The sequence below is a fragment of the Heptranchias perlo genome, chromosome 9 (assembly GCF_035084215.1).
Source record: "Heptranchias perlo isolate sHepPer1 chromosome 9, sHepPer1.hap1, whole genome shotgun sequence".
Taxonomy (NCBI): Eukaryota; Metazoa; Chordata; class Chondrichthyes; order Hexanchiformes; family Hexanchidae; genus Heptranchias; species Heptranchias perlo.
In genome coordinates, this window is record NC_090333.1 from 55,260,720 (window position 1) to 55,280,464 (window position 19,745).

General features: G+C 42.1%; 1 protein-coding gene across 5 annotated transcripts in view; it reads right to left on the reverse strand.

The window, feature by feature from the left end:
- Positions 1 to 13,789, reverse strand: part of npl (N-acetylneuraminate pyruvate lyase (dihydrodipicolinate synthase)) — a 68,445-nt gene extending 54,656 nt beyond the window's left edge. For 2 of the 5 annotated variants that reach the window (XR_010963875.1, XM_067990477.1), the window contains exons 1-4: positions 13,705 to 13,789; positions 3,322 to 3,389; positions 3,153 to 3,226; positions 1,790 to 1,877 (exon numbers count right to left, since the gene is read on the reverse strand). Coding sequence is in view for 4 of the 5 variants with exons in the window: in XM_067990477.1 (XP_067846578.1) it covers positions 1,790 to 1,877; positions 3,153 to 3,226; positions 3,322 to 3,389; positions 13,705 to 13,707 (233 nt within the window). In the remaining variant the exon portion in view is untranslated. Of the gene's footprint in view, positions 1 to 1,789; positions 1,878 to 3,152; positions 3,227 to 3,302; positions 3,392 to 13,474 lie in introns of those variants that run through there. The other 3 variants (XM_067990478.1, XM_067990479.1, XM_067990480.1) reach the window with 3 other exon arrangements.
- Positions 13,790 to 19,745: the final 5,956 nt, after the last annotated feature.

The following is a 19,745-nucleotide window of genomic DNA, read 5'->3' on the forward strand; positions in this document are numbered from 1 at the left end:
AATCATTCCACACACACCACCACCACACACGATCTATGTTTCAGGTAAAAGAATAATTAATTAGAGTCCCTTGCTACTCTTGCTTTTGTGTTACATGTGAGGTGCTGAAGTGTAACTTTGGGGTCAATGCTTTGAATTAGAAGCGCAAGACCTCCTTATAAGGTCTAGTCTACTACTTGGGCTTCTCACTAGGTGTGGTTCATTGAGTCACCTTGGAATTTTTAAAGTTAACAAACCTTCTTAATATGTTAAGAAAAACAATGCAACCTACCCATTGTCTCCTAGCATTAAAAATTAGCTGCCCATAGTCTGGAGTTCTGCCCATATATGCAAGCCACATTCACAAAGCTCCTTTACTGTCAAGGTGCATCCGGCAGCAAAACTCAGGAGTGCCAGTTATGCTCCACGTTCTAAAGAGAGCAGTCTAAGACTAGGATCTGTAGTATAATGTAACCAAAAGATTCTTAAACATTTACTGAATCACGGCAAGCCTAAACAAGAATGATGCAAAGAGGCTCCAATGTGATTTAGACAAGTTGGGTGAGTGGGCAAGAACATGGCAGATGCAGTATAACATGGATCAATGTGAGGTTATCCACTTTGGTTGTAAAAACAAAGGCAGATTATCTGAATGGTGATAGATTGGGAAAAGGGGAGGTGCAACGAGACCTGGGTGTCCTTGTACACCAGTCGCTGAAAGCGAGCATTCAGGTGCAGCAAGCGGTTAGGAAGGCGAATGGTACGTTGGCCTTCGCTGCAAGAGGATGTGAGTACAGGAGCAGGGATGTCTTACTGCAGTTATACAGGGCCTTGGTGAGACCACATCTGGAGTAGTGTGCGCAGTTTTGGTCTCCTTATCTGAGGAAGGATTTCCTTGCCATGGAGCGAGTGCAACGAAGGTTTACCAGACTGATTCCTGGGATGGCAGGACTGACGTATGAGGAGAGATTGGGTCGACTAGGCCTATATTCACTAGAGTTTAGAAGAATGAGAGGGGATCTCATCGAAACATATAAAATTCTAACAGGACTAGACAGACTAGATGCAGGGAGAATGTTCCTGATGGCTGGGGAGTCCAGAACCAGGGGTCACAGTCTCAGGATACGGGGTATTCCATTTAGAACTGAGATGAGGAGAAATTTCTTCTCTCAGAGCCTGTGGAATTCTCTACCACAGAAGGCAGTGGAGGCCAAGTCATTAGATGTATTCAAGAAGGAGATAGATATATTTCTTAATGCTAAAGGGATCAAGGGATATGGGGAAAAAGCAGAACAGGGTACTGAGTTAGACGATCAGCCATGATCATTTTGAATGGCGGAGCAGGCCCAAAGGGCCGAATGGCCAACACTTGCTCCTATTTTCTGTGTTTCTATGTAGAAAGCCACAGTATTCCAATAATAACTGGAACAGGAATTCAGCTCATAAAATTAGTTGCCAGCAAGGGCAATGATCGAGCACTACAATTGACCTTAGTTTCTCTGGTTGAGATCACTATCCAGCAACATCTGCTGGAAAACATATACATATAGCCGTCAGGTGAGGACATGATCAGGTTCAGCTATTATTCCCCCTACACTATCAAGGTTCATGAATGAAAAGTGACCACTTGGACAAGGTACCAAAGGGCTTCCAGCAATCAAAACTACACCCTAGTGTAAATGGTTGTCTTTGAGAGGGGAGAGGAAAAGGAGAGAACATTAGAAGGGGTAAAAGAGAAATTAAATCAATGCCTTGGATATAATTGTGATTATTTATTATCCACAGACTGGATCCAAACATGAGCACTCACTTGCCCTTTCCTTGTCTGATCCACTCTTCAGCAACCAATTTTCTTTCTTCAACAGTAAGTGACATGCCCTCTCCAGTTGTACCATTCACTTGAAAGCAACAGTTAAAACATGTTGTTACACAAAAAAGTCTTAAAATAATTCAAAACTGAACTGACAGATCTTTAATTAATCCTCAAAAACATTTTTAATTAATACTTCAGTCGTACTATTCACTTCATTCCAGAATGAAAGGGATGCTAAGTATTGGTGACCAGTTTATGAGAATGGAAGAAATCTCAAACCAGGTACAAGTGTATAAACAGCACCACATTTGAGAGCACCGCAAGGAGCCCGTAAACAGGATGTATACAATTGCTCAGGAGAGAAAAAACACGACTGCATTTTGACAACATTGCCAACACTACAAAATGTTCTCCAACTGGTGGATTTGGATTAAGCTCTTTTTCATCTCAGTTTAACTTGATCAAAGGTACAGTATCCTGTATCTTTCCAACCCCTCTCCCCACCAGTGCTAAACCACACGTCATCATGTGTGGTTCTTGTATAGCTTATCGTTCCACAAAATAAAACCAGGCCCTCCCTATTTGTGGTCATTCTTTAAATGTCCTCTTCCAGTTTATTTCTTAATTGTTTTACTGTCTTAATGCAATATGTTGCAAAAGGCATAGGTACTAAAGGTCCTAAGTGGTCAATATTCACAAATTTTGGGAGCTAGATGGTGGAATAGGTTAGAACACTGACCATCTTGCTTTGGACCTGGGTTTGAATCCAGCTAAGACGGATGGCATAAATCACTCTCTTGCTCAGTCTTCCAGCTTTAAGAGGCGTGTGTGAATTAAATTTGGACATTACCTAGTGGTCATAGCCCACAGATGAGTGCCTGAATGGTGTGCCCAAAACTGAAAAAAGCATTCCACTAAACAGCAATATATCCTTGCCAACATCAGTAAAAAAAATGCAAATATAAATGAAGAAAAAACAAAATAAAAATACATCACGGGAGTAGAGCCATTAGACTGGAAAGATTTCGAAATGGGTTGACTTCAAACATTTTGTGGGGTGGTGGGGAGGGAAGTGAAAGACTTCCTATTTAAAAATAAAAACACAGTATATTCCAAAATACTTTGCAAAATTAAAAATCTTCCTTAAAGTTTTTAAAAATAAGGATAAACAACCCATGCTTCAACTCCCATTTCCCTAATTGTATTTTGATTGAAGAGCAATTTGCTGTAGATGGAAGTTTTAATTTAATACCGCAATTTTCATGAGTAAATCAAGAATAAATATGATGTTATGTGGGGGTGGGGAAGAAGAAAGAAAAAAGGGAGAAAAATAATACCTGGAACTCTGGCATTAACTTACCAAAAACATTTTTAACCCCCTGGACCTTTACCAGATAATCAACATATTGACCAATGACAGAGAGATTTATTTCACTGGAAGACAAAAAAGAATTTTAGGACTATATTACTGTTTGTGTTGCTAATTAAGCAGGTGAACATCATATCTTACGTAGTGTCCACATTCTTACTTATCTTGCGTCATGGGTGTGAAGGTTGCTGCTACCAAACCACAAAGCCTGTTCCTGGGAGTTGCCATCTAAAAGAAAAAGAATCATATTGATTAAATATTTAGAAAGTTCAAAATTGAACTACTGAATACTATGCATGTCTCATACCATTTAACCAAGGTAGTATGGCAGAGGGTTTTAACTAAGAGTGTAGTTCTATCCTGGGGTTCCGATGACATCATGAAACCATAACTTCAAATAGCTTGTGCATTATCAAAATAGAATTTGTATTACTCCAGTAGATCATATAATGCACAGAGGGCTTAGTTAACAGGAGTGTAGACCAAATAGTTCAGAAATAGATGGAATATTGTGTTGGGCACCTTACTTCGGGAATAATGTCAAGGCCATGGAGAGGGTGCAAGATTCACTGAATTGATACCAGGGAGGAGAATCTTTAGTTATTAGAACAGGCTGGAGAAATCGGAGTTCTTTTCATTAGAACAATGAAGGTTAAGAGGTCTGATATGGTATTCAAAATTATGAGAGGTCATGATGTGGTTAATACATCAAGCTTTATAAAACAAATATTTTGCTTTATTTAGATATGCTCATATTAAGGAAAAATTAAGATCACCAAGGGACTATATGGCTGTCAGCTTGTAAGATTTAAGTTACAAACTGTTTGTTTGTGTATTTTTAAATGATTAACTGTATAGTCAAAGCCCTTATCCACATTAGAACATAAGAATGTAAGAAATAGGAGGAAGAGTAGGCCATACAGTCCCTTGAGCCTGCTCCGCCATTCAGTAAGATCATGGCTGATCTTCTATCTCAACTCCACTTTCTTGTCTTTTCCCATATCCCTTGACTGCCTTAGTCTTCAAAAATCTATCGATCTCAATCATGAATTTACGCAATGACTGAGCATCCACAGCCCGATGGGGTAGAGAATTCCAAAGATTCACAACCCTCTGAGTGAAGAAATTCCTCCTCATCTCAGTCCTAAATGGCTGACCTCTTATCTTGAGACAATGATCCCTAATTCCAGACTCTCCAGCCAGGGGAAACATATAAACATATGTACATATGAATTAAGAGCAGGAGTAGGCCATTTGGCCCCTTGAGCCTACTCTGCCACTTGATAAGATCATGGCTGATCCAATTGTGACCTCAACCCTACTTTCTCATCTACCTACGATAACCTTTTGACTCCCTTGTTAATCAGGAATCTAACCAACTCAACCTTAAAAATATTCAATGACCCTGCCTCCACTGCTCTATGGGGAAGGGAATTCCACAGATTCACGACAGAGAAAAAATTTCTCCTCACCTCCATCTTAAATGGGAGACCCCTTATTTTTAAACTGTGTCCCCTAGTTCGAGTCTCTCCCACAAGAGGAAACATCCTCTCAGCATCTACCCCTTCAAGTCCCCACAGGATCTTAAATGCTTCAATAAGATCACCTCTCATTCTTCTAAACTCCAATACATACAGGCCCAACTGGTCCGATATTTCGTCATAAGATAACCCCCTCTCAGCCCTTAAAAGCCTCTCAGCATCTACCTTGTCAAGCCCTCAGAATTTTATACATTTCAATGAGATCACTTCTCATTCTTCTAAACTCGAGAATATAGGCTCATTTTACTCAATCTCTCCTTATAAGACAACCCCCTCATTCCAGGAATCCATCTAGTGATCCTTCGTTGCACCCCCTCTAAGCCAATTATATCCGTCCTTAGATAAGGAGACCAAAATTGTACACAGTACTCCAGGTGTGGTCTCTTACTTATTATTCATTCATGGGATGTGGGCGTCGCTGGCGAGGCTGGCATTTATTGCCCATCCCTAATTGCCCTCGAGAAGGTGGTGGTGAGCCGCCTTCTTGAACCACTGCAGTCTGTGTGGTGAAGGTTCTCCCACAGTGCTGTTAGGAAGGGAGTTCCAGGATTTTGACCCAGCAACGACGAAGGAACGTCGAGATATTTCCAAGTCGGGATGATGTGAGACTTGGAGGGCAACGTGCAGGTGGTGTTGTTCCCATGTCCCTGCTGCTCTTGTCCTTCTAGGTGGTAGAGGTCGCGGGTTTGGGAGGGGCTGTCAAAGAAGCCTTGGCAAATTGCTGCAGTGCATCCTGTGGATGGTACACACTGCAGCCACTGTGCGCCGGTGGTGAAGGGAGTGAATGTTTAGGGTGGTGGATGGGGTGCCAATCAAGCTGGCTGCTTTGTCCTGGATGGTGTCGAGCTTCTTGAGTGTTGTTGGAGCTGCACTCATCCAAGCAAGTGGAGAGTATTCCATCACACTCCTGACTTGTGCCTTGTAGATGGTGGAAAGGCTTTGGGGAGTCAGGAGGTGAGTCACTCGCCGCAGAACACCCAGCCTCTGACCTGCTCTCGTAGCCACAGTATTTATATGGCTGGTCCAGTTAAGCTTCTGGTCAATGGTGACCTCCAGGATGTTGATGGTGGGGGATTCGGCGATGGTAATGCCGTTGAATGTCAAAGGGAGGTGGTTAGACTCTCTCTTGTTGGAGATGGAGCCATATTTAATTGCAGCAAAAACAGCCTTGTTCTTATACTCCAACCCCCTTACAATAAAGGCTAACATACCATTTGCCTTCTTGATTGCTTGCTGTACCTGCATGTTAACTTCCTGTGATTCATGCATAAGGACATCCAAAACCCTTTGAATATGAACGTTTCTTAGTCTCACCTTTTTAAAAAAGTATTCTGCTTTTCTATTTTCGACCAAAGTGGATAATTTCACATTTCCCCACATTATACTCCATCTGCCACCTTCTTCCCAACACATTTAACCTGTCTATATCTCTTTGCAGCCTCTTCGCGTCCTCCTCACAGCTTACTTTCCCACTTAGCTTTGTATCATCAGCCATCTTGGATACATTACACTCAGTCCCCTCATCTAAGTCATTGATATATATTGTAAACAGCTGAGGCCCAATCACTGATCCTTGTGGCACCCCACTAGTTACAACCTGCCAACCTAAAAATGACCAGTTTATTCCTATTCTCTGTTTTGTGTCCGTTAATCAATCCTCAATCCATGCTAATATATTACCCCCAATTCCATGAGCCCTACTCTTATGTAACAACCTCCTGTATGTCACCTTATTGAATGACTTTTGAAAATCCAAAAATACTACATCCACTGGTTTCCCCTTTATCAACCCTGCTAGTTACACCCTTAAAAAACACTAATAGATTTGTGAAACATAATTTCCCTTTCATAAAACCGTATGACTCAGCCTAATCATATTATGATTTTCTAAGCGCCCTATTACTACATCCTAAATAATAGATTCTAGCATTTTCTCTACTACTGATGTCAGGCTAACTGGCCTATAGGTCCCTGTTTTCTCTCTCCCTCCTTTCTTGAATAGTAGTGTTATATTTCCTACCTTCCAATCCACGGGGACCATTCTAGAATCTAGGGAATTGTGGAAGATCAAAACCAATGCATCCACTATTTCTGCAGTCACCTCTTTTAAAACCCTAGGATGTAGGCCATCAGGTCCAAGGGATTTGTCGGCTTTTAGTCCCATTAATTTCTCCAGTACTTTTTCTTCACTAATGTTAATTACTTTAAGTTCCTCACTCTCATTAGGTCCTTGGTTCCCCACTGTTTTTGTGTTTTCTACTGTGAAGACAGATACAAAATATTTTTTTAATGTCTCTGCCATTTCCTTATTCCAAATTATAATTTCGCCTGTCTCTGCCTCTAAGGGACCCACGTTTACTTTCACTAATCTCTTCCTTTTTACATACTTGTAGATGCTCTTATAATCTGTTTCTATATTTCTTGCTAGTTTACTCTCATTCAGTTTTCTCCCTCTATTAATTTCTTGGTCATCCTTTGCTGATTTCTAAAACTATCCCAATCCTCAGGCTGACTATGCTTTTTGGCAACATTGCAAGCATCTTCTTTTAATCTAATACTATCCTTAACTTCTCTAGTTAACCATGATTGGGTCACTTATCCAGTGGAATTTTTATTCCTCAAGGGAATGTATATTCGTTGCGAATTATGAATTATTTCTTTAAAACGTTCACCATTTCTTATATCATATCTTTTAATCCAATTTCTCAATCTACCGTAGCCAACTTGCCCCTCATACCTACGCAATTAGCTTTGTTTAAATTTAAGACCCTAGGTTTGGACTTAACCACATCACTCTCAAAGTCAATATGAAATTCTATCATATTACAACCACTCTCCCCCAGGGGATACTTAGCTATAAGATTACAAATTAACCCTGTCTCATTACACAAAACTAGATCTAAATTAGCCTGTTCCTAGTTGGTTCCTCGACATATTGTCCTAGCAAACTGTCTTGAATGCATTCCATGAACTTGTCTTCCAAACTACTTCTGCCAATTCGGTTTGTCCACTCCAAATGAAGATTAAAGTCCCCCACAATTATTGCATTACCCTTGTTACATGCTCCTCTAATTTCCCGAGTCATACTCTGTCCCACACTATAACTACTGTTAGGAGGCCTATAAACTACTCCCACCAGTGTTTTCTGCCTCTTGTTATTTCTTAGCTCCACCCATATTGATTCTACATTCTGATTTTCTGTGCTAAGATCCTCTCACTACTGTCCTTATCTCATCCTTTATTATCAGGGCTACCCCCCGCCATTTCCATTTTACCTATCTTTTCTAGAAGTCTTGTCCCTAAAATTGGAAACCAAATTTCATCTTTCTTAAACCTTTTGGCATTACAAAACATACTTCACAATGGTCATCAGTTATATTACATAGAACATACAGCACAGAAACAGGGCACTCAGCCCAACAGGACGATGCCAGTGTTTATGCTCCACATGAGCCTCCTCCCTCCCTCCTTCTATTACTTTCTCCCTCATGTGTTTATCTAGCTTCCCCTTAAATGCATCTATGCTAGTCGTCTCAACTACTCCTTGTGGTAGCAAGTTCCATATTCTAACCACTCTCTAGGTAAAGAAGTTTCTCCTGAATTCCCTATTGGACTTATTAGTAACAACCTTATATTTATGGCCCCTAGTTCTGGTGTCCCCTGCAAGTGGAAACATCTTCTCTACATCTAAATCAAAAGCAAGATACTGCAGATGTTGGAAGTCTGAAATGAAAACAGAAAATGCTAGAAATACTCAGCAAGTCAGGCAGCATCTGTGGAGAAAGAAAGAGTTAACATTTCACGTCAATGATCCTTTGACAGAACTGGAAGAAGTTGAAGATAAATAGTTTTTAAGCAAGTACCAAGCTAGGGAAAGGGAAGGGTGAAACAGCAATTTACTTGTATTTCTTTCAATTTAGTATACTGTATATGCTGCTCACAATGAGGTCTCCTCTGACCAAACGCTTTGCTGAACACCTCCACTCAGTCCGCAAGCGTGACCCTGACCTGCTGGTTGCTTGCCATTTTAATTCCCTGTCCCACTCCCACTCTGACCTCGGCCTCTTACACTGTTCCAATGAAGCTTAGCAGAAGCTTGAGGAACAGCACCTTATCTTTCGATTAAGCACTTTACAACCTTCTGGACTCAACGTTGATTTCAATAACTTCAGATCATAACCACTGCTCCCATTTTTTCCAGGTGCTGGTAATGGTTCTGATGTTGCTATTAACAGCTCCTCTAGACCCATCTTTCGTTTCTTTAATTATACTACCCTCCCTGCCTTGCACTATCATCCCTTTTGTCATTTAATCACTCCTGCCCGTCACCCTATCACAGACATTCCCATTTGTTCTTTCCTCCCCTCCGCTTCCTCCAGCTCTGTACTTGCTTCAACACTGTTTAATCTTCAAATTCTTCCAGTTCTGACAAAGGGTCATTGACCTGAAACATTAACTCTGTTTCTTTCTCCACAGATGCTGCCTGACTTGCTGAGTATTTCCAGCATTTTCTGTTTTTATTTCTCTACATCTATTCTATTAAACCCTTTCATAATCTTAAAGACCTGTGTCAGGTCACCCTTCAGTCTTTTCTTTTCTAGACAAGAAAACAGCACCAGCCTGCTAGTCTTTCCTGACAGGTATGACCTCAGTTCTGGTATCATCCTAGTAAATCTTTTTTGCAGCTTCTTCAGTGCCTCCATATCCTTTTTTTTATAATGAGAGACCAGAACTGTGCACAGTACCCCAAGTGTGGTCTAACCAAGATTCTACAGAAGTTTAACTTCTCTGCTTTTCATAGATGTCACTGAGCGGCTACAGGGCATTCTCAAGGGGGAGGGTGAGCAGGCAGAGGTCGTGGTCCACATTGGGACCAACGACATAGGTAGGAAGGGAGATGAGGTCCTGCATCAAGAATTTAGGGAGCTAGGTAGCAGATTAAAGAGCAGGACCTCAAAAGTTGTAATCTCTGGATTACTCCCAGTGCCACGGGCTAGTGAGTATAGAAATAGGAGGATAGAACAGATGAATGCGTGGCTGAACAGTTGGTGCAGGAGGGAGGGTTTCAGTTTCCTGGATCACTGGGCCTGCTTCTGGGGAAGGTGGGACTTGTACAAGTCGGACGGGTTGCACCTGAACCAGAGCGGGACAAATATCCTTGCGGGGAGGTTTGCTAGCACTGTTGGGGGGGGGTTTAAACTAACTTGGCAGTGGGATGGGATACAGAGTGGAGCTACAATAGGGGGTGATGTGCAGCCAAATATAGAGAAAAACACAAGTCAGCTCGGAAGACAGGGCAAATATGTGAGGGCAAGGCTGGATGGCATCTATTTTAATGCAAGGAGTCTTGCGAATAAGGTGGATGAACTGGAGGTGTTGATAAACACATGGGAGTATGATATTGTTGCTGTCACAGAGACATGGTTGAGGGAGGGGCAAGACTGGCAGCTCAATATTCCGGGGTACAGAATCTTCAGGCGAGACAGAGGGGGAGGTATAAGAGGAGGGGGGGGGTCGCAATATTAATTAAAGAATCAATTACTGCCATAAGGAGGGATGATATATTAGCAGGTTCCTCTAATAAGGCCATATGGGTGGAGCTTAAAAACAAAAAGGGGGCAAGCACTTTGATGGGAGTGTACTATAGACCCCCAAACAATCAGGGGGAGATAGAGGAACAGATATGTAGGCAAATCTCAGAAAATTGTGCAAATAATAGGGTAATAATAGTGGGGGATTTCAACTTCCCCAATATTAACTGGGATACTCAGTGTGTAAAAGGCTTAGAGGGTACAAAATTCTTAACGTGCATCCAGGAGAGCTTTTTGAGCCAGCATGTAGAAAGTCCTACAAGAGAGGGGGCGGTACTGGACCTAATTCTAGGGAATGTGGCCGGCCAAGTGGAAGAAGTGCTAGTAGGTGAGCACTTTGGTGAGAGTGACCATAATTCGGTGAGATTTAAGGTGGTCATGGAAAAGGACAGGGAGGGGCCGGAAATAAAGGTTCTAAATTGGGGGAAGGCCGATTTTAATAGGATAAGGCAGGATCTGGCCAAAATGGACTGGGATCAGCTGCTTGTAGGAAAATCCGCATCGGAGCAATGGGAGTCTTTCAGAAGGGAGATTGAGACCATACAATGGCAACATGTTCCTGTAAAGGTCAAGGGTGGTTCCAAGAACTCCAGGGAACCTTGGATGTCAGGGGATATACGAGAATGGATTAGGAAAAAAAGGAGGGCTTTTGGCAGATACAAAAGGCTAAAGACGGAGGAAGCCCTAGAGGAGTACAAAAAGTGCAGGGGGATACTTAAAAAAGAAATTAGGAGATCAAGGAGGGGCCATGAAATAACACTGGCGAGCAAAATAAAGGAAAATCCTAAGATGTTTTCTAAGTATATTAAGGGTAAGAGGATGACTAGGGAAAAAATAGGGCCCATTAGGGACAAAAATGGCAATCTGTGTGTGGAGCCGGCAGATGTAGGAGGGGTTCTAAATGAATTTTTTGCATCTGTTTTCACTATGGAGAAGGACGATGTAGACATAGAAATACGGCAGGGGGACTGTGATATACTCGAACATATTAACATCGAGCGGGAGGAGGTATTGGCGGTTTTAGCAGGCCTAAAAATGGATAAATCCCCAGGCCCGGACGAAATGTATCCCAGGCAAAGGAGGAGATTGCGGGGGCTCTGACACATATATTCAGAACCTCTCTGGCCACAGGGGATGTGCTAGAGGACTGGAGAACCGCTAATGTAATACCATTATTCAAGAAGGGGAGTAGGGAAAAACCGGGGAACTACAGGCCAGTGAGCCTAACATCAGTGGTAGGAAAATTATTGGAAAAAGTTCTGAAGGACAAAATTAGTCTCCACTTGGAGAAGCAAGGATTAATCAGGGATAGTCAACATGGCTTTGTCAAGGGAAGATCACGTCTGACTAATTTGACTGAATTTTTTGAGGGGGTGACTAGGCGTGTGGATGAGGGTAACGCAGTGGATGTGGTATACATGGATTTCAGTAAGGCCTTCGATAAAGTCCCCCACAGGAGACTGGTCAAGAAGGTACGAGCCCATGGAATCCAGGGTGCCTTGGCACTTTGGATACAAAACTGGCTTAGTGGCAGAAGGCAGAGGGTGATGGTCGAAGGTTGTTTTTGTGACTGGAAGCCTGTGGCCAGTGGGGTACCACAGGGATCGGTGCTGGGTCCCTTGCTGTTTGTGGTCTACATTAATGACTTGGATATGAATGTAAAAGGTATGATCAGTAAGTTCGCTGATGATACAAAGATTGGTAGGGTGGTAAATAGCGAGGAGGATAGCCTCAGTCTGCAGGACGATATAGATGGGTTGGTCAGATGGGCGGAACAGTGGCAAATGGAATTTAACCCGGAAAAGTGCGAGGTGATGCACTTTGGAGGGACTAACAAGGCAAGGGAATACACAATGAATGGGAGGACCCTAGGCAAGACAGATGGTCAGAGGGATCTTGGTGTGCAAGTTCACAGATCCCTGAAGGCGGCGGAACAGGTAGATAAGGTGGTAAAGAAGGCATATGGGATACTTGCCTTTATTAGCCGAGGCATAGAATATAAGAGCAAGGAGGTTATGATGGAGCTGTATAAAACACTGGTTAGGCCACAGCTGGAGTACTGTGTGCAGTTCTGGTCTCCACACTACAGGAAGGATGTGATCGCTTTGGAGAGGGTGCAGAGGAGATTCACCAGGATGTTACCAGGGCTGGAGCGCTTCAGCTATGAAGAGAGACTGGGAAGATTGGGTTTGTTTTCCTTGGAGCAGAGGAGGCTGAGGGGGGGACATGATTGAGGTGTACAAAATTATGAGGGGCACAGATAGGATGGATACTAAGGAGCTTTTTCCCTTCGTTGAGGGTTCTATAACAAGGGGACATAGATTCAAGGTAAAAGGCGGGAGGTTTAGAGGGGATTTGAGAAAGAACTTTTTCACCCAGAGGGTGGTTGGAGTCTGGAACTCACTGTCTGAAAGGGTTGTGGAGGCAGGAACCCTCACAACATTCAAGAAGCATTTGGATGAGCACTTGAAATGCCATAGCATACAAGGCTACGGACCAAATGCTGGAATATGGGATTAGAGTAGACAGGGCTGATGGCCGGCACGGACACGATGGGCCGAAGGGCCTCTATCCGTGCTGTATAACTCTGACTCTATATCCCTCTAGAAATGAACTCGAGTGCTTGGTTTGCTTTTTTATGGCCTTATTAACCTGCATTGCTACTTTTAGTGATGCATATCTGTACCCACAGATCCCTCTGCTCCTCTACCCCTTTGACATTACAAAAAATAAAATGTCAAGCCCGTGGGGCTTTTAAAAGTTAACATTCAGAATTCTTTACTTGCTATTATATATCTAGTTTCATTTGGAAGCGAAACAACCGTATTGACTTCCCTGTTAAAACGACCATGCCCTTGACTTATTAGCAAAGGCAATGCAGTTGTTTTTAAATGAGACAGATTGCAAATCCATTTAAACAAAGAGGTCACTTTGTTTTGTAAGAGAATAAGTTAATGATTTGCGCGCACACACCCCACTATAATATTTCGAAGACGAGACATCAGCAGTCCCGAGGAGTACGGATTGACAGCTCGACATGTTCACATCCCTTGCTCCGCCCCAATGTCAAAACCGCTGAGCCCTGCAGATCTAAACAGGCCGATCAACATAACTCAGTCACAGGAGATAATTGCAGTGGATGAAGTTCAAGAATAGATGCAACCTGCCTCTATCTATTTACCTTGCCGGGTGGACGGTTGGTCCCCAGGGTTAAACTTGTATCAGATTTATCACAGCTTAGTGAAAAGATGGTCCTGTTTCTGAAAGCTATGGTGTAAACCTTCCAACACTTTAATTCAGTTATTGCTCGACCCGGCGATCTTTCTCTGTAAAAGTTGGTGATTTGTCCTGATCCGGATTGCCCGACACGAACCACTGCCTGATTTACCGAACGGCCCTCCCCCTGATTACCATCGAGGTGTCGCCTTCCCTTCCTCCGCAGCGCTCACCGACTCCGACTGCCTACTCATCTGCGCATGTGCGGTCACCTCCGCGGGTTGGTGATCCTTCTCACGAGACGTCGCGGTTTTAACCAATGGCTGAGCGAGACTGACGGGCACGAGGCCCCCAAACCCCTCCCCCCGCGGCCTCGCCCTCTCCCTCTGACCCGTGACCGTTTGTCAAATGACGGTCTGGTGGCTATTGTGAGGTAGTTGATTGGCCGTTTGTTGGGGTGCTCGTCTCTTTAGCTCAGTCGGTCGGAGTCCTGCCGCCGCTCACGGTGCGAGAAAGAAGAGGGTGGATCTGTAATAAGCGCCTTTCACCTGCTCCGTCTGTCCCACGGCCAGTTAATTATTTCTGAAGAGTAGTCAGTCTTGTAGGCAAGTGCAGTAACCAGTTTCCGCACAGCAAGGTTCCACAAACAGCAATGAGATAAATGAACAGATAACTTGTTTTCGGTGATGTTGGTTGAGGGATAAAATTATTGGCCAGGACACTGGGGCAAACTCCCATGCTCTTCTTCAAATAATGCTATGGGATCTTTTAAGTTCAGCTGAGAGGGCAAGTGGGGTCTCAGTGGAATGAGTGCTCCCCTGACAATGCAAAATTCCCTCTGTACTGAAATGTCACCTAGGTTATACTGTTTTCTGGTCATGCTCTTATACTGTACTGTGGAACCACATATTTTACATAGATATTATTAATAATTGACCTATTTAGTTTCTTCCTTTTTGGAAAGCAGTGATCCCTTGGTGAGGTATGATTCCAGGGGTGCTCACAGCACTCTGCTATTTAACTTAAGAACAAAGGACTCTCATTTATATATCAGTTCCTCAGGATGTTATAAGGTGCTGTACTTGTACAGTAAATGAATTACTTTTTGAAGTAGTGTAGCTGTTGTTATGTAGATATTCTTCAAGAAGTCATCCTTCATCTGTGAGCTTGGACAATGAGCATTGACAGACTACTTGACCACATGGTAGGGGAGGGAGGTATCACAGCTAAGTGTACTCCTACTCCTGCACCCATCAGATTTCTACCAATGTCCTTTCCTGCAGGCCTCAATAAGCAGTGATTAGGAGTGGGAATCTTTACCAATGTTTTTTCCAGTCCTTAGCCCATAGTCACTGAGGCCCATTGTCATGTCACATTGCTGCTCTGCCTGAAATTGGATAACTTGTTGCAGATCATGCTGTCAACCTGGGACCTTTCTGGTTTGATTAGCTCTGTTGTGTCATGCCATGCCATGCATTTACCCACTGAACCATTGGTGGAGTAGCACTTTTTTCCAACATCAGAGTACACATCTGAAGTTCAACAATAATTTGTTAACCAAATTATTGAAAGTAGTGTAACTGGTAGATTTAGGGTGTTATTATTTTTTCATTAGCCAGCACACTTGCTAAGATGATGTGAAGGCAACCCACCTCATAATCCTGTCTTTGCTGCTGACTAGTAAGTTCTCAGGAACCTCTACTGCTTCTGAGGGGAGGTCCCTGATTAGCATTTGGTGCCTCCCACAGTGTGAGATTGATATTGGAAACTTAGTCGAGTGTGGACTGAACTTTGGTTCTCTAACTCTAAACATCAGCACAATGTCCAAAGTTGCTTCCAACTTCTGAATATTTGTTATTTTTAAATGATATAAGATGCCCTGTCAAGTTTTCAGCCGGGCTGTTTTTCAATTCAGAAACAATTACATTTCTGCCCCTCAGTTTCATTTTTTTAGTTTATGCATAGTCTAATATTGCACAAGAATTTGTTAAATATAATGCAATAATTTAAATAGGGGAAATTTACAAAATGGCATTACATGATAAGGAATATTTGTTTTACTGCCAGTTCTGCTTTCCTGATGTGCATTGATTCTGCTGGCTCTTGTGCTCTTTTTACTGCCTCTCTGCTCTCCTGATGTGCTTTGATACATGTGACATTTTTCTAGGTCCAAGAAAAGTTTAAATCAAATAAACAAAAATGTAAATGATACATGGGACCAAACTGTCAGGATTGTATTGGATGGTAAAGTTCCTCCAGGGCTCATGAATGAGATGGCAAGATTGTATAATGGGATGAGTAAGTTAGATAAGAAGAAGTGACTGAGGGTATAAGGTAGAAACAGGAACCATCCACCACCAAATGGGATCATGAGTAAATTTCAGGAACCCAATCCGAAGGAGTTCGGGAAAAGATGTGTGTGCGTGCACCCACGAGTAACATAAATCACCTTGGCACAACTCACCAAAACGTATCAATCTGGTATCAATGCACAATTTAGTGAAAATCAGGAAAGAGTAGTTAAGAATATGTTAATTAATAGCTTTCTTTTGGAGATGGTTGTGTCCTTGCCTATGCTGAACAATGGGAAGAATGTATTTGATAGCCTGGCCACTATCTGAAATATCAGGACCATGCAGGGGGAGATTCTAGTCAAACACTGCCAGACTCCCCCATCCCCTGCCACCCCGATTCTTTGATAAATAACCTGGAAGGGCAGGAATGGCTTGTATCGGATATCTTGTGCTGCATGATCTTAGGATACCACTGTGTAGAAGTGACATGTTGTGCATGAAGCAACCAGTATGTGGGATGCATGATGAAGATGCACTGAAGAACTGGTCCCAGACATGGTCAGTCACACTGACAACACCACTACATGAAATGGTTGATGTGCTTCAGGAGAGGGACAATATATATTGTGTTACTACTAATTTAAAACTTTCACTCAAGGCTCTAACACATACTCCATAGAGTAACCGACCTTCTGTATTAAGGTTAATGAAACATCCAGGATAGGATTATTGAAGTTAAAATAGAGAAGGACATAGAATTGGAAATTCCAAATTCAGGATGTACTCCCAAAACTGAAATAAAAATTATCCACGATATGGATAACAGTAAAAGAGTACTGGCGGATCTTTTCAATCCAGCTGATGACTTTTTGAATTATGGAAATACATGGGGAGAAACCTTGTTTACTATGCTATGTATAATGATGTTCATAATATTTTTGATATGCTATGTAAAACCAATGGGTAGAGATCCGTGAAATAGAGTAGAGATTGATATATTATGCTGATGAAATAATTGATTAATGTTGGCCTTAAATACTCTAAAACCAACAAAGGGGGAACTGTGAAGGAAGGATTAATCAGACTGCCCTGAAGTCTGCTAATGTTGTACTGCTATTTCTTTCTCTTTATATTGTAGTAAAACAAACTTTTAGCTTTTGCCTGTTAAGCAGGGAATCATAGAAATTTACGGCACAGAAGGAGGCCATTCGGCCCATTTTGACTGTGCGGGCCGATAAAGAGCTTTCCAGCCTAATCCCACTTTCCAGCTCATGTTCTGTAGCCTTGTAGGTTACGGCACTTCAGGTGTATATCCAAGTACTTTTTAAATGCAATGAGGGTTTCTGCCTCTACCACCCTTTCAGGCAGTGAGTTCCAGACCCCCACCACCCTCTGGGTGAAGAAATTTCTTCTCAACTCCCCTCTAATCCTTCTACCAATTACTTTAAATCTATGCTCCCTGGTTATTGACTTCTCTGCTAAGGGAAATAGGTCCTTCCTATCCACTCTATCTAGGCCCCTCATAATTTTATACACCTCGATTAAATCTCCCCTCAGCCTCCTCTGTTCCAAAGAAAACAACCCCAACCTATCTAATCGTTCCTCATAGCTAAAAATTCTCCAGTCCTGACAACAACCTCGTATCTCTCCTCTGTACCCTCTCTAGTGCAATCACATATTTCCTGTAATGTGACCAGTACTCTAGCTGTGGCCTAACCAGTGTTTTATACAGTTCTAGCATAAGCTCCCTGCTCTTATATTCTATGCCTCGGCTGATAAAGGAAAGTATCCTGTTTGCCTTCTTAACCACCTTATCTACCTGTGCTGCTACCTTCAGGGATCTGTGGACATGCACTCCAAAGTCCCTCTGTTCCTCTACAGCTCTCAGCATTCTCCCATTTATTGTGTATTCCCTTGCCTGTTTGCCCTCCTCAAATGCATTACCTCACACTTCTCCAGATTGAATTCCATTTGCCACTTTTCTGCCCACCCGACCAGTCCATTGATATCTTCCTGCAGTCTACAGCTTTCTTCCTCACTATCAACCACATGGCCAACTTTCGTATCATCTGCAAACTTCTTAATCATGCCCCCTACATTTAAGTCTAATCATTGATATATACCACAAAAAGCAAGCACCTAGTACTGAGCCCTGCGGAACCCCACTGGAAACAGCCTTCCAGTCACAAAAACACTTGTTAACCATTGCCCTTTGCTTCCTGCCACTGAGCCAATTTTTGGATCCAACTTTCCCTTGGGTCCCATGGGCTTTTACTTTTTTGACCAGTCTGCCATGTGGGACCTTGTCAAAAGCCTTGCTAAAATCCATGTACACGACATCAAAGGCGTTACCTTCATCGACCCTCCTTGTTACCGCCTCAAAAAATTCAATGAAGTTAGTCAGACACGACCTTCCCTTCACAAATCCATGCTGGCTGTCCTTGATGATGATTAATACTGTCCCACAGAACTTTTTCCAATAATTTGCACACCACCGAGGTTAGACTGACTGGCCTGTAATTACTCGTTCTATCCCTTTCTCCCTTTTTAAACAATGGTACAACATTAGCACCAGTCCTCCAGTCCTCCGGCACCACGCCTGTAGCCAGAGAGGATTGGAAAATGATGGTCAGAGCCTCGACTATTATTTCCTCCCTTGCTTCTCTTAACAGCCTGGATCCAGCCCTGGCAATTTATCTTCTTTCAAAGATGCTAAGCCCCTTAATATTTCCTCTCTCACTATGTTTATCCCATCCAATATTTCACACTCCTCCTTAACTACAATGTCCGCATTGTCCCCCTGATTTGTTAAGACAGAGGCTCAGTATTCATTAAGAACCCCTTTGGGTTTTCCTTGATTTTACTTGCCAATATTTTTTCATGACCTCTCTTTGCTTTCCTAATTTCCTTTTTTAATTTCACCCCTGAACTTTCTATACTCCTCTAAGCTTTCTGCAGTATTGAGATCTTGGTATCTGACATAAGCTTCCCTTTTTAAGTTTAAGTCAATATAAAGTAACACTGGGCTATTGATCCAGGGCTGACCTTAACGCAATGGTCAGTATAGTCATTTCTGTAAACCTAATTAAAAGGCATGCCACTGCATACTGATATTTAATCTGTTGATAACAAGTGCAGGAAAAACAGTTCTTTCTGCAAAAGGAAGACATCTGGGTTGGTTGGTACAAAATGGTACTGAATCAAAGACAGACATATATCGAAAAGTTTCAATTAGTGGAATAGCAATTATATGTAACAAGAGTGGAATTATCGATAAGGTAACACAGTAGGGGAGTTGTACCGGTCTACTGAAAAAGAACTAATTAAAACCAAAGTTATTGATAAAGGACAAGCTCATTAAAGTTCTCTATATATGGAGTTGTATTGTGTAATGTAGAATTGTGTGGATTGTCACGTGGAAGGAGTAAGAGAAATGTATAAAAATTGGCTGTTTGTAATGAGTATTTGGATTTGTAAAAGCATAAGATACTGAGCTCAGAACTGTAAAAAGTTTGAATCCCCAACCAACCATCATTAGGTCTGGTTGTAAGTTTGACATTTTAAGTGTACATTTACATACAATTACATGTATTGTATTCTTAATAAATCTGTGACACCTGATATTCAATGTTTAGAACCTTATTGACTTGAGTCCATTATAAATAAGAACAAATATCCTCTAAAAGAAATAGGAAAAACAACAAGCAGACAGTATAAGAGGAAATAATGTAAAAAAATGTATATTTTACATTGTTTTTTTACAAATGATAGTGAAAGTGATAATGTAGTTGTACGAGAGCAGGATAGGAAGCAAGTTATAAGGATGACTATAGAAAAGTAATTGGTTCTGAAAAATTAGCAGAACTCAGTGCAAAAGTCACCTGCCCTTATGGCGTACACCAAAGTATTTTGAAAGAAGTTAGAGATGACATAGCAGAGACT